The sequence below is a fragment of the Orbicella faveolata genome, unplaced genomic scaffold (genome assembly GCF_042242905.1).
Source record: "Orbicella faveolata isolate gen_17 unplaced genomic scaffold, um_ofav_v1 contig_15, whole genome shotgun sequence".
NCBI lineage: Eukaryota > Metazoa > Cnidaria > Anthozoa > Scleractinia > Merulinidae > Orbicella > Orbicella faveolata.
In genome coordinates, this window is record NW_028301542.1 from 4,314,323 (window position 1) to 4,327,277 (window position 12,955).

General features: G+C 39.1%; 3 protein-coding genes across 4 annotated transcripts in view; 1 reads left to right on the forward strand and 2 right to left on the reverse strand.

The window, feature by feature from the left end:
• Window positions 1-12,955, reverse strand: part of LOC110063448 (signal recognition particle subunit SRP54) — a 131,615-nt gene that overhangs the window by 110,309 nt on the left and 8,351 nt on the right. The window contains exon 17 of one of the 2 annotated variants that reach the window (XM_089288051.1): window positions 11,702-12,800. The exons of the other annotated variant lie outside the window; for it this stretch is intronic. Within the exon in view, the coding sequence (XP_089144177.1) occupies window positions 12,721-12,800 (80 nt within the window). The 3' untranslated portion in view covers window positions 11,702-12,720. Of the gene's footprint in view, window positions 1-11,701; window positions 12,801-12,955 lie in introns of those variants that run through there. 2 annotated transcript variants of the gene reach the window in all.
• LOC110063449 (uncharacterized) lies at window positions 773-3,956 on the reverse strand. The gene is made up of 2 exons (XM_089288050.1): window positions 3,395-3,956; window positions 773-2,881 (listed from the first exon to the last, which is right to left on the reverse strand). The coding sequence occupies exons 1-2, from the start codon at window positions 3,412-3,414 to the stop codon at window positions 2,539-2,541; spliced, it is 363 nt and encodes a 120-aa protein (XP_089144176.1). The 5' UTR covers window positions 3,415-3,956; the 3' UTR covers window positions 773-2,538.
• On the forward strand, window positions 2,772-8,405 carry LOC110063507 (uncharacterized). The gene is made up of 5 exons (XM_020770501.2): window positions 2,772-2,873; window positions 4,149-4,885; window positions 5,379-5,779; window positions 6,229-6,411; window positions 7,287-8,405. Exons 3-5 carry the CDS (start codon window positions 5,530-5,532, stop codon window positions 7,355-7,357), a joined length of 504 nt encoding a protein of 167 aa, XP_020626160.2. The 5' UTR covers window positions 2,772-2,873; window positions 4,149-4,885; window positions 5,379-5,529; the 3' UTR covers window positions 7,358-8,405.

Sequence of the window (12,955 nt, forward strand, 5' to 3'; positions counted from 1 at the left end):
TTGCCTCACAAGTTTAATGATTCTGTGCAATTAATACTTGAAACTCAGAGTCATAGTGAGGCAGATCAGAGGAAATGGCGTTCAGGAAATCATAAGTAAGATGATAAATTAGTAGAGTCTATTTAAATCTCGAGAGACACGAGGTTTCCTGTTAAGATAATTTTCGTTTACTGTCAGTGAGGCTGTCTGTACAGTGGATTTCATTCAAAACTTTAAGCATCAAATTCGGAGTGAGAACACGGTTCAGAGAAAGAAAACAACCAATAAGCGCTTTTTTGCTAGTTTAATAAGGTAACAAGTCATTTTGAAGGCGAAACAAAATTCAATCAAAGGATGTCTTGTAATGTAAATTTGTTAACTTCCTGTTGTGACAGGTTTTGTCTGTTTTCTGCTCACTACATGTATTTTGTTTCACTTTATTGACTGCAGTTTATGTAATTGTCATTATTCATGTTTAGTCCTTTGACACCTAAAAGTGACCAGCATCTAATTTCTCTTTCCAGTATCACCCCTAACAAATAAAAAGTTGATGAAAATAAAGAAAATGATTACCAATTAGGAAGCTTCTGAATGCATGCCAAACAAATTCTTCTTGCCATTACCACAGGAAATATAAAAGAGAAAAGGGTGGAGAATATGAATCATAATGAAAAGGTGAAAAGCATTTAATGATGGCAGGTGCATCATTAGGAAAAGTGATAACAACATAAGTTAAAAGGTACTCTTTAACAAAAGCATTTTCCACACATAAAAAATCTTCCAAAATCACTGATTACAGTTTTGCCCTATTTATTCCTTTTTATCATTTGTGTTACAAACCTGGCGAGGATATCATATATCCCTTTTTTAAATTAAATTTCTGTGCCTTATGATTTCTTTTTTTACATTACGTTTACTGTAAGCTACACGTAGGCAGAGTACCTTAGTTTTGAAGTAAAACCAAAATAATTTATAAACATGACTTTTTACCACAATTGGCAGTAATGTCACAATCTGATTTGCCAATTTGCCGTTGTCCCTAAGAGTACAGACAGTGCTGCTGCCATCAACCCATCATGCAATGTGTTGCACACTGACAGAATAATTTTATTTGACAATGATATCGTGATAAAAAGCAAATCGAAAGTGGTTTAGCACGGTCTGTACTCTTTCATCATCCCTGTGTTCAAAATTTGTTGCGGACTCACTCATGACATTTTGACCGCTGTGATGACCAATATGGTTGTAGATAAGAGTCCACAGCAAGATCATCCTTTGAGTTAACGCACTTAAGTTTCAGAGATTATAGCCAGTTTTGACATTTGTATATCAAGGAGAAAAGAGATGAAGTTATGTCATGCAAACACTTTGATTGCATTAACCCTGTCACTCCCAATATCAAAATATCAATTCTCTGCACTGTTCTCCATATTGCATATTGCTTATAATTTTGGTTTTGACAACATGGAGTCAAATTAAGCTCTATCCCTGTCTTTGAATATGTATTAACCCTTTGACCTCTACGAGTGACTGGCTTTTAATTTCTCCTTACAATATCACCGCTGTACCAAACATTAAGATTGTGAGAATAAAGGAAATGATAAGCAACTAAAGAAGCTCTTGACCGTTTCCCAAATTCTCCTTGTCAGCATCATAAGAAATGTATGGAGAACAATATAGAGAATATGCATACTGATATTAGGGTGTAAAGGGTTAATATTGTAAGGAAAAATTTCTTAACTGATTGACTGGTGACTGCTGCCTGCATTTCATTTCATCACTTGAAAAGGGAGTCTTACCACAGGTAGCCCAAGCACGCAAAACAAGCCGCCATAAATATGCAGTTATGTTGATGATGCACTATGGCTGAAAGATAAGGTTTTTCCATTACATTGCGTGAGTTTCTTGTGTTGAGGTAGGATCCTTTGACTCAGTTATAGTTAAGCTGCTTTGCCCTCTATATAATCCTTTTAGTTCATACAAATCCTTATATTTCCAATCCACCACTGCACAACATCAATGCACATTTACAGAGTCTGGCACTTCAGCAGCTTGGACCACCTGTGGTCTCACTTCCCTTAACAGAGTGTCTAATCTCACTTTTCAAATGCGAACATAATTTGTAACTCTCTTTGTAAGTTGACCACAAAACTGCAGCCAGTCCACTAATAATCAGCCCACCACCTGCACACTCCAGCAGCTGCGGTGTCTGTCCTAAACATATGGTGGACAAAAGTGCACAAAATAATGATTGAAGAGGCCAAGAGCAAGTGATGAGAGTGGATGGAGGCAACATGTTACACTAAGAAAGAAGCGAATAACACATTGTTGAAGAGACTACAATTGCATACAGTAAGCAATAGAATGTTTCCTTTGTAAAACTTGTGAACTTTTTAGGCTGATTTGAATAAGTTAATGAGGCAAATGCTAGATAAACTGTTGCAAAAAAGTAACTCCATGCTGGTACAGCCAAGGCTGGTTGTTCCTTCCAAGTTGAGTGGAACTGATTAAAAATATATTTCTTCTGAATAATGTAGTACAAGGCTGTGCTGGAGGTTTTCACAAAGAGACAAATGCAACCAAGAAATTGAGTCCCAACTGATGAATCTTGTAATTAAGCCAGGATTTTTCACTGGAAGTACTTCGCAGTTTTCCTAACGTCATTGTCATAGCACCACAAACTGCCAATAAAATTCCTAAAATTTTAGCCCAACCATAGCTTGTTGGTAGCTTTGGAGGTGGTTCTACTCCAGTCATTATTGCCAGGAAAGAACTCCAGACGGGCACTGCTGGCTGAAACATGGCAGCCATGTTAGCTGATGTTAAGTAAACACCACGGAGGAAAAGAAGCTGAGGGATAAATGGTCCTGTGAAGCCAAGAACCATCAGCAAAGGTATGCTTCTACGAAAAGGAAAGAAAATTGGAACAGTTGTCTAATTCTAGAGGTGGCTGGAACAGTTTTAACCCTTTAACTCACATGAGTGACCAAGACGGATTTCCTCCTTACAATTTCAATACAATACCAAACAGACAAGTGATGAGTATACACAAAACTATAAGTTAGGGGAAAATCAGTTGATCCAAGACTACATTTCTCCAAACTAGCACCATTAAATTGTATGGCAGACAGTAAGAAGAATTATGAAAGAGATCTTGGGAGTTAAGGTTTAAGAGGATTTTTCTAATTCTTTTTTCTAGTCATAAAAAATGACTCATCAACTCAGCAATTTTATTTTCGTTGATTGTTAGCATAATAATCCGCTACACTTTCATTATAATCTTACTATAATATGTATCATTTAAAATAATTTTGAGTTACAGGTGCATTGGCTTCGTCTCATGCTGATGAGATATAATTTAGAATACCACTCACTCTCACTGCTGGATTAACAATGATAAAGTAATGTTTCTAACCTGAGAGACGGAAAACTCATGCAATTTTCCTTCAACGAGGAAAGCAGCACACATCATGACTGGAAAAGCTCCAGCATCGCGAAACAGGCAGAACACCAAAGGGTCGGCTTAAGTTTCCTTAACGAATTTTGTCACGATAACGCCATAAGTCCCAAATCCAAGCTGTGCTGAGTGGTTCTTTGTAACTACATTTCACCGTTGGTGACCGGCGGCCATCTTGAATTGATTTCCAGTCAACCTGTTTCAAGTTCCATTTAATCGAACAACTCAATAGCGTACAGCGCAGTAAGACACGAGGATGAAACTCGATTCTAGCCTAGTTAAACATTGATAGTAATCACGTGCATATTGTAACACCGGCTTCATGTAGAAAACATGGAATCATATAGGCAGGTACAAAAGTCGGACCGGATCAACTCGGACCGCAAAGTCCGGGTCGGATCAACTCTGATCAACTCGGAATCAGCTTTAAACAAAAATAGCTGCCAATAAAAAATTATTTGGTATGGAACTAAATTAGCCTCATTAGGCCACGTTACATAGTTTCTGTTTTCTTGCCATTCATACTACAGCTTTTCTTCCCACTCAGCCATCTCCCAAATTGATAAAGCTTATTGCAGCAGTACTTAGTTTCAGTGGCTTGCATATTTCAATAATAATATTGTTAATAAAAGGCTGTTGCTTTGTGTGTCAGACAAATGGCAGTAAGTTTGCAAGAACTAATGTTCCACCTGTTCTTATATATATTTTACAGAGGATCTTGTTCAAGCAGAAATGAGACGAATTTTTTCCAGTCCTTCTGTGGGAAATCCACAGTCCTGTCCTTCCCAATCAATTGAGGATCATAGTGCTTTGGCCAAGAATGCTGTTACGTCATTGACACAGCATGAATTTGTCGGAGAAACATCTGCTTCAACTAATAACCAACAACTGAAGTCCAGTTCAATCCAAAAAGTAACATTGTAAAGCGCAAACGTGTTGGTGCACCATCGTCCTTTTACAAAGGGAAGACTGTGCCATCTAAATCTAGCAAAACCGTTGTTAAGGAAGAACAAAGAAGACTTGTGGCCTTGAACTATCCTGGTAAAAAAGCTCCTCATGTTGATACGTTTAAAGATGATTTAGTGGTGTTTGATGGTCTGATAAGATTTCTTAATAATGATACATGTACAGAGCAGACCGTAAGGTCGAAGATTGCTTGCAAGTTGAAGCAGAAGAGAGCTTTTTTTGTGGTCCTTGTCACATGCCGATCAGAAGATTTTGACTTTGTTAAAGTTGCCAATTAGCGCATCCGTCGTCCAGATGGGAATGATGAAATAACAACTCCTCCTGGGTCTGCTGGTGTTGAAAGAGATCTTGCAGAGATTTTTCATGATGATAGTGATAGTGAGAAATGGCTCGAAGTTTCATGCCCCTGTGTTACAAATATCAGGAATTTACAAGCAAGGTGCTATTTATGTACTTCTGAATAAGAGCTTCACGGTATTCAAGGTTAGTACTTTTCAAAAAGCATGATTTGCAATGTGATTAACATGTACTAAGGTTGGAGTACCAAGCCCTCCATAGTTACAATCTGCCAAATGTAGCAGTAAAATCCAGTCAGTGTTAAAAAATTGTGACAGAAAAAAAAAAAACAAATCCCTGATACATAGTTACATAACTAAATAACAACGTCAATACTGACTCTGACTTCATATTTCTTCCATAACTTATTAAATTAATAATGTTAGCACATGTAGTTATGATGAACAAATAATATGCACGTAATGGACTAACTGGCAGAAGTTCCTTCCAAACAGTGGATGTAATCTGGGAATTATAAAAGCAGTGGGAGAAAAAATCAGAATCCTACCCTTTCTCTTATGTGCAAAGGAAATTAAAAATTAACATCGATTTTGCTTCTTGTTAAAAAACAAAGCTGCTTGCATGTGTATTCCTCCTTTGTATGATGTCATATTTATCTGAAAGTTGCTTTACTTGGTAGGAAGGTGAGATTGATGATTCAAGTGATAGTGATTTAGACGTATAACCCATTCAGTCCAGTGACGGCTTGCAATCAACCAGTTGCCTTGGCAAAAAGGGGTATCCTTCAGTGGTGACTGATCATCATTCTGAGCAACATTTGTTGCCTGCACATGACTACCCTTCCACAAGTGGTATCAAAAACTATATATTGTCTGCCAGTGCCTCTTACACCAAACAATGGAAGTTCTGCCACTGATGTACCAAGGACTGACAGAAAGGATGCTCCTTTTGTAGACCAGTTACGAGAGTTGTTTCCCCAGCTATCTGGTAGCACCTTGTATGCCACAGCTCAATCATCATCTACAATGGGTGATGCTATTGACAGGATTCTATTGCTGACCAATGGAGACCAGAAGGAAGGTTACTTTCTCCTCCCTTCTTTTTTATGACAAATCTTTCTTAGCTGTTAGTGACATCATTTCCCCCACAAAGAAAGGCTTTTTGTTGTTATTTCATATTTTCAAATTAAAGCGTTTATTTCCCTTATAAGTTTATTCCATTGATTTAATTGGTGTCGTGATACTTTCCAAATTATTAGAGGTGGTGGTTTGTACGTGTGTGTTGAGAAGTAGGGGGAGGGGGGGCTGGAGCGATAGTCATAGGATCAGAGATGTCAGAAAAGTCAAAATATCTGAATATAATTATAGCAGATTGTGCTTTTTAACTTGACAGCAATGAGTGAACAAAGTACAACATACAAATGAAAATGTGCTTTATTTTGGGTCACTATCTGATAAAATGTTATCCAACCGCTGAATGATTCAACCTGTCTTATAAGCTGTCTGTTGAATGATCTATTGTGGTTTCAGGAAGTCTCCAACTCCTTCATGGGACATTCCCTGGGCCAAGCAAGGATGAAATAACAACTCCTCCTGGGTCTGCTGGTGTTGAAAGAGATCTTGCAGAGATTTTTCATGATGATAGTGATAGTGAGAAATGGCTCGAACTTTCATGCCCCAGTGTTACAAACGAGCAAAGCATTCCTCATGCCGGTAAATAATCGCCCTTTCAGAGAGCTTGTCGTAACCAACTTGTTGTCAATGCCTAGAATCTTAAAATGGGACTTTTGATTCTAGTCAATGAACATTTTAATATCAACCTTGAATACAATATTATGAACCACTTATTAAGTGAGAGTGAGGACTTTACGGGAAAATCTCAAACTGAGACCTTGCCGTATTGACTGAGTGATAGCGAGGTCAATACGGCAAGGCTGAAGTTTGAGATTTTCCTGTAAAAACCAAACATTTGAGCTTAATAACTTAAGTTGTTTATTAGATGGCTTATTTACTTTGGTTTTGCAAGCCTATAATCGGCCCCTTTGGCATTACGGGAGAGTAATGCCCTACAATTGGCCAATCGGAGCATGCATTATATCGGCTACAAACAAGCCATATAATAAGGCATTTTAATAGCTTGTTTGGCTTATTTTTTCACTTATCTATAGTGTGGGAGGTGCAGTGACCTAATGGTTAGAGTGTTTGACTCCAGGTCAGATGGTCCGGGTTTTGAGCCCTCACCAGGGTCATTGTGTTGTGTTGGACAAAACACTTTACTCTCATAGAGCCTTGCTGCACCCAGGAGTTTGATTGGGTAGTGGCAAATTGTTGGGGCAACCTGACAGAATGCTGGTGAGTAACCTGCGATGGGCCAACATCCCATCTAGAGAGAGTAGCAACACTCCAAGCCATTTCATGCTACAGAAACTGGAGTTAAGTGCCGGCAGCTGTATGAGCTCGTTTGGCTCAGAAAGGCTTTTAGTTATCTATAGAACCAGTTGATTTTATCAGGAAATATTGTTTTTATTTATTTTTCGTTTGTGCCTTCATTTCAAGATAAATGATAGATTTTTTTTCACCCTTTTTAGCCTGTAAGAAGGAAACATGCGTTGACTCTCCAGAACATGTGATGGCCGAGTCTAAGTCTATGACTATTTAAGGCGGTACACAGCTTATAGATTTCAACACAATGCATAGGTCCATGCTTCAGCAGTTAATGGCTCTGTACAAAGATCCTACTTTGGATATGCGAAAATCGCCTGACGTGAGCTTTACTGGAAAAATTGCAGCAGATGTTGGAGGTCCTACAAAGGAGTTCTTTCACACTGCTATCGAGGCCCTCTTAAAAATGGATCCTTTCTACCGAATGCAGTTATTCACAGGCGAGCTAGGTCATTGTGTTCCAATATGCAACATGGATGCTTTATCAAGTGGCTGCTGCCTGATGGTGGGCAAACTTTTAGCGCGCAGTTTTTTGCATGGTGGGACTGGGCTAATTGGTCTGTCACCTGCTGTGGTAAAGTACCTAACGTCTGGCTCAGTTGATGAGGCAAAAGACGTAGTAACAACTGCTGACATTCCTGATGTAGACATACAATAGTCATATAGTCATACTGTACATTGCTAAATCATCAGTGTTTTTTCAGTGCATTAATTTTTGTAAGACTAACTTTTTCATTTGTTGTTGCAGATGAACAAACTAGCAAAACTATGTTACACACGATGTTGGTATTCTGCAGTCTGTGGAGAAGATGTACGTGATGTTTAACAGTGATCATAAGAAGTTATATTTAGAATCAGATAGTTGTTTCAACAGAGTTCATCTTCCTTTGTGTCATAATAATACGTACCAGGAATTCTATAATGCTTGCCTTACATCACTGGAATTTGGTGGAAAGGGGTATGGTCAATTTTAACACGCCTCTCTGTCAAACGTGTGGAACAGTTTAAATTTGTATCGCTCGTTTTGCAGAACAAGTTTTGTTACACTTGTGACACAGTGGTTCAACGAGTTTGATAATGCCAGTTATCATCTCATGTAGCGGTAAAATGTATACCGACTTTGTTCAAGTTACAGTTAGCATCACCTATGTAATCTAAACAATGGAATGTTCTATATTCAGTGGTGTTTATCATTCCGAGAAGTATTTCTTATACAATGACTACGTTTTTTGGATTATTAAAAGACCGATGTTTGTTATTTCTAACTAAGACTACCTTTAATGAGGTTAAAACAATAGGGGGTATACATCCATAATAGTCGGCACCATAGTAACCTGCGATCAAACGAATGTTTCCACGCTGTCATTTACTCTTCTCATGCGAAATGGGGTAAGAAAAGTTATTTAAAATGCAAACCCATTGACCGGATGGTTAATACCATCAATATTTTTTACTTTCTCTGGTTCTCGCGCGACTTAGACTACGAGCAGTCCCGCATTTACGGATAGTTGCGAGGGCAAACCACACGCGAACGTGAAAATCACCTCGAGGAGACGTGTCACGGCGGCAAGAAAAAGTGATTCTCGATCACGCGTGTGGGTGCGCTTCCCACTCCACTGCATGGCACTGCTCGTATTCTACGTGTGGCTGCAAGTGTCTGTTACATAAATGCAATTGAACAAAGGAATAAAATTCAACACAATAGAGAGGGCATCAAGAAGCTTCCCTGTCTACTTTTTTTTTGTTAATTTTTAGCATCAACAGTCCATTTCTTCAGTTGTGAAAGCGAGGGTATTCTTTCACCAAATACCAGCATTGCTAACGAGGTCAATTTAGAGTTAAACTTCAGTGATAAAAGAACTGGCCAAAAATATCAAAAGCAAGCCCGTTTGTAATATCGATTGAAGACCCCGGATAATACCTTATAACAGCAGCAATTTTGCTCTAAAAGCAAGTTTATATACTACAGGCACGATATATGGTAGCCTAACTATCACGAGTTGCAGGCCTTCTAGTTAGATCACGCACTCGAAGATATACATCAATTCCATAGTTGGGACTTGACTGAAGAGGGTCCTCGAAATGTAACTGTTGAAGGCCTTCCTCACTGAGATTTACCTCCGTGATCGGAATCTGTATGTCACCCTGATCGAATTCATTAGATTCGGGCCCCTCTGGATCTTCTCCAAACGAGTCCATTTTACCATTGACAAGATCTTGTACGGCGGTGTCCCTTGCATGTGACGAGGAAATGATGCCATTGGTCCATATCATTAAAGGTGTCCGCCTGTGTTCGGTGCGGAGATCATGGCGATTGTAAGCTTCAAGAAATTCAGCTACAGCCCTGTTGATGATTGGTACGAAAACATAGTGCAGTGCAAACAAATCTATGTCAGACAAACAGTCGAGCTCAAAGTTATCTTCAAGAAAATAGAATATAGAATAGCAGAGTTGTAAAACATGAACAAATACTTCTCGCCATAGTCTTTCTATTCGTTGGTTATGAACACTAAGACCGGCAATATGACTGCCTCGGTCGAGCCCGCGCACTTCTATCATATATCTCGTAACGTCGACGTTTTCGCCTCCTCTGTCAGACCTTACGCGCGATGGGATGCCGTAGCGAGCTGTCGCTGACAGGAACAGTGCAATAACGGTACTTGCTGGATTGTTATTAGAGCAATGCATATATGTTATAAGTCTGGAGTAACCATCGATAACCCCGTGTATCACCATCCTCCATCGGATTAAGCTATGATGGCCATCAATGTGCCAAAGGGCGTTTGGACCTGAAACACTGAGTACGACGGCGGATTACCCTCATTCTTCTCATGCAGACATTTACAGGGTCAACGCGAATCATTGACAAACGGGCCCTTTCGCGTTGAACATGTATGCCTAGTCTCCTTAGGTGCCGGCCCTCGAAGAAAACTGGCCATTAGCTTAATTTAACGATCATACCTCAGACATCTTAAAAACGTGTTTGTTTTGAAACTTTGAGAATTTTCTTTTTGAAATTGCAAAAAAATGTTTTCTGTTGAATTTAACGTACCGAAAATGGTGAAAAAAGTATCTCCGTTTATGTCACAAAATGGTATTGAAATGAGATTCAATTTTGCATGGAACTAAATCTGTGCACACTTTCTAGCTAACACGTTTTTCAAAACTGGATAAAAGCCTGCCACATTTTGAGTTTCATAGCTCATTTTCTTTCATAGCGAATACCTTGTTTTTGACAGGTGTCAATTGACAATAACATGGTTGTCCAATATTAAGGATGCATGACTTGGTCGACCTGCCGCTCACCATGTGTTGACCATGAAAAAAGGGTTGCATGGTTTTCTATTTCTATGCATGCATGTGGTTCTGTCCCTGTATTTATGATGCATGATTCTGTCGGGCATCTTAGCACATTTTGCGGGCTAAAATGGAGAATTGGGAGGCTAAAATATATTTTAGCCCGCTACAATAAACCTATAATAAATAATTTCAACACTAACAAATAAGCTTTATCGAGCCTTCCTTTCCCAACTTTATATGGCAAAATTTTGTAATTAAATTCAATTAATTAGTTGAAATTCTGGTTCGCGTAAGAGTGGTTTTCAATTGAGTGTCGTAAAACCAAAACCAAAGTTGTCACATGAAGTTGACACAAAGCGCGGGAAAACGAGTGCCAACGAGAGTCACGATAGGTTTCACTTGCTGGAAAACTTGGCTGGCTCAAGGCTAGACAGAGTCGGAGTCGTAGTCGGAGACGTAAGAGCGCTTATGACCTAGTGAAAATCGAAAATCGAAGTCATAAGCTCGACGGAATCGGAGTCGGAAGAATCAGAAAGTTTCCATTTCTTCCGATTCCGTTTACGACTCCGTCGCTTATGATCCAGTGAAAACTATATTGTCGGAGTCGGAAGCAGAAGCGGAAGAATCAACCAATCACAACGCCCGGAAACGAACATTGTGATTGGTTTATTCTTCCGCTTCTGCTTGCGACTCCGACAATCTAGTTTTCACTAGATCGTAAGCGACGGAGTCATAAACGGAATGGGTGTTCTGCTTCCGACTCCGTCGGTTTGATTTTCACTAGATCGTATCACTTTACGCTTCTGATTATGACTCCGACTACGACTCCGTCGCTAGTGAAAACCAGCCTTTAATGCTCACTTGGTGGTTAACTTGCTGATTCACTTGGTTCACTCCGTGGTTCTCTTGGTTCAGTCGCTTAATCAAGTGAACACACAAGAGAACCAAGTGAACGTGAGCGGTTCAACATTATTTCGTTCTGCAACACTTGAAATTTACGATAAGTTCCGTTTAAACTGATCATTTGTTTTTCGTTCAGCTGGGCATTTACGCACTGCAATTTTAGCTGATACAATATAGGTACCCTATCTAAGGATCGCACCGGGAACACAATGCAAACAGGGACAAAAAGGATACCCTATCTAAGGATCGAGAATCTCAAAAACCCTACCCTATCCGGCGGTACATACCTATAAGCTACATAGGCCAGATAAGGGAGTACCCCCCTCGGGGAGAATTGGACAAGGATTCTAGTATCAGATATGGTTTCCAAGGTTTTATTCATGTTTAATTGAATTGTCAATCTATCTCCTTACACAAAGTAAATACAGGATCCATTCTTGAAACCATAATCGATTAGCAAATGGGAATGGCTAGTGGTAAATGACAGCTTGTGATCTTGTTACCTTCTTTAACTCAAAAATTATGGAATATCACTTCATGAGTTTCAGAGATAGACTGAGCACTACCAATTTCAAGTCACTGACTTTTAAAAGTTGGATTCAGTGTTTGTTGGAAAACTGAAACATTGATCAGGAGTGAACCGAAAAAGATTCTGCGATGCAAAACTTGCGGCGCAAGGAAAAAAAACACAAATCCTTACAAACTTTAACTTCTACATCTGGTGCCCTAAAAATGGTAGTCTCATAAATTTATTTAATGGTCTCATCATTTGTGGTTCCTCCAAAGTTGCGTCTCACAATGTCTGTTCAAAAGATGTAAAATAGCCATAAAATGCATAAAATCTATCGTGTTTTGTCTCTCAACGCTTTCGGTTGGTTGGTGATCGCAAAATCAAGAAATTAACTATTTATGGCTATCGCTACTTTGGACGGGTCCCTTCTTTCGCGTAGCTAGAATGCGGACCGATTTCATAAAATGTAAGTGTTTCTTTTAATATATGGAGAGAGGAAAAGGATAAATCTCGTTGAAAAGAATTTATAAACACTTCAAAACAGACTACGAGAAACTCAAAACAAATATTAAATCATTTTGATCCAGCTTGTTGTAGTTTTTTTCCACCGTTTTTCCAAACACATCAAGTAGCGTTTGTGATCATATCTCTCAGAGGATCGCTAATTTCGGAATTTCCTAACAACCGTAGCATTTTATCGCTAATATTCACGGGATCGTTATTTTTGGTGTTGCTGTGGTAGGTTAAAAATAGCTTGGTTGCATGGTGTGAATACTCTGGCGCGATCGCTCATGACAACTTTCTTTATTTAAAAAATATTGTTATTTTTATACTATTATTGCTGTTTGAGTCACTGCGTAACATGGTTATTTTCTTGCCCCAGGCGCATGAGCGGCCGCGCCTTGTTGAAACTGACGCATCATGGACTGCAGGCCCTGGGTTCCACCTGAAAGAACAATGATGATGTCATCCGATGCAGTCTTCACATTCCAACACAACAACGAAAAGTTAAGTTATTATGATGCATCAACAAAAGAATTCGTGACAAATCTGGTTAAACTAATCTTACCTTCCACACAAACCACAGTCAGACCTCTATTA

Bases quoted from the DNA above. Each gene is read 5' to 3' on its own strand.
- LOC110063507 (XM_020770501.2), top strand. From the start codon at position 5,530: ATGACTACCCTTCCACAAGTGGTATCAAAAACTATATATTGTCTGCCA. The intron at 5,780-6,228 runs GTTACTTTCTCC...TTGTGGTTTCAG, and splicing joins CAATGGAGACCAGAAGGAAG to GAAGTCTCCAACTCCTTCAT. The intron at 6,412-7,286 runs GTAAATAATCGC...CACCCTTTTTAG, and splicing joins GCAAAGCATTCCTCATGCCG to CCTGTAAGAAGGAAACATGC.
- LOC110063449 (XM_089288050.1), bottom strand. From the start codon at position 3,414: ATGAGTTTTCCGTCTCTCAG. The intron at 2,882-3,394 runs GTTAGAAACATT...TCCTTTTCGTAG, and splicing joins ATGAGTTTTCCGTCTCTCAG to AAGCATACCTTTGCTGATGG.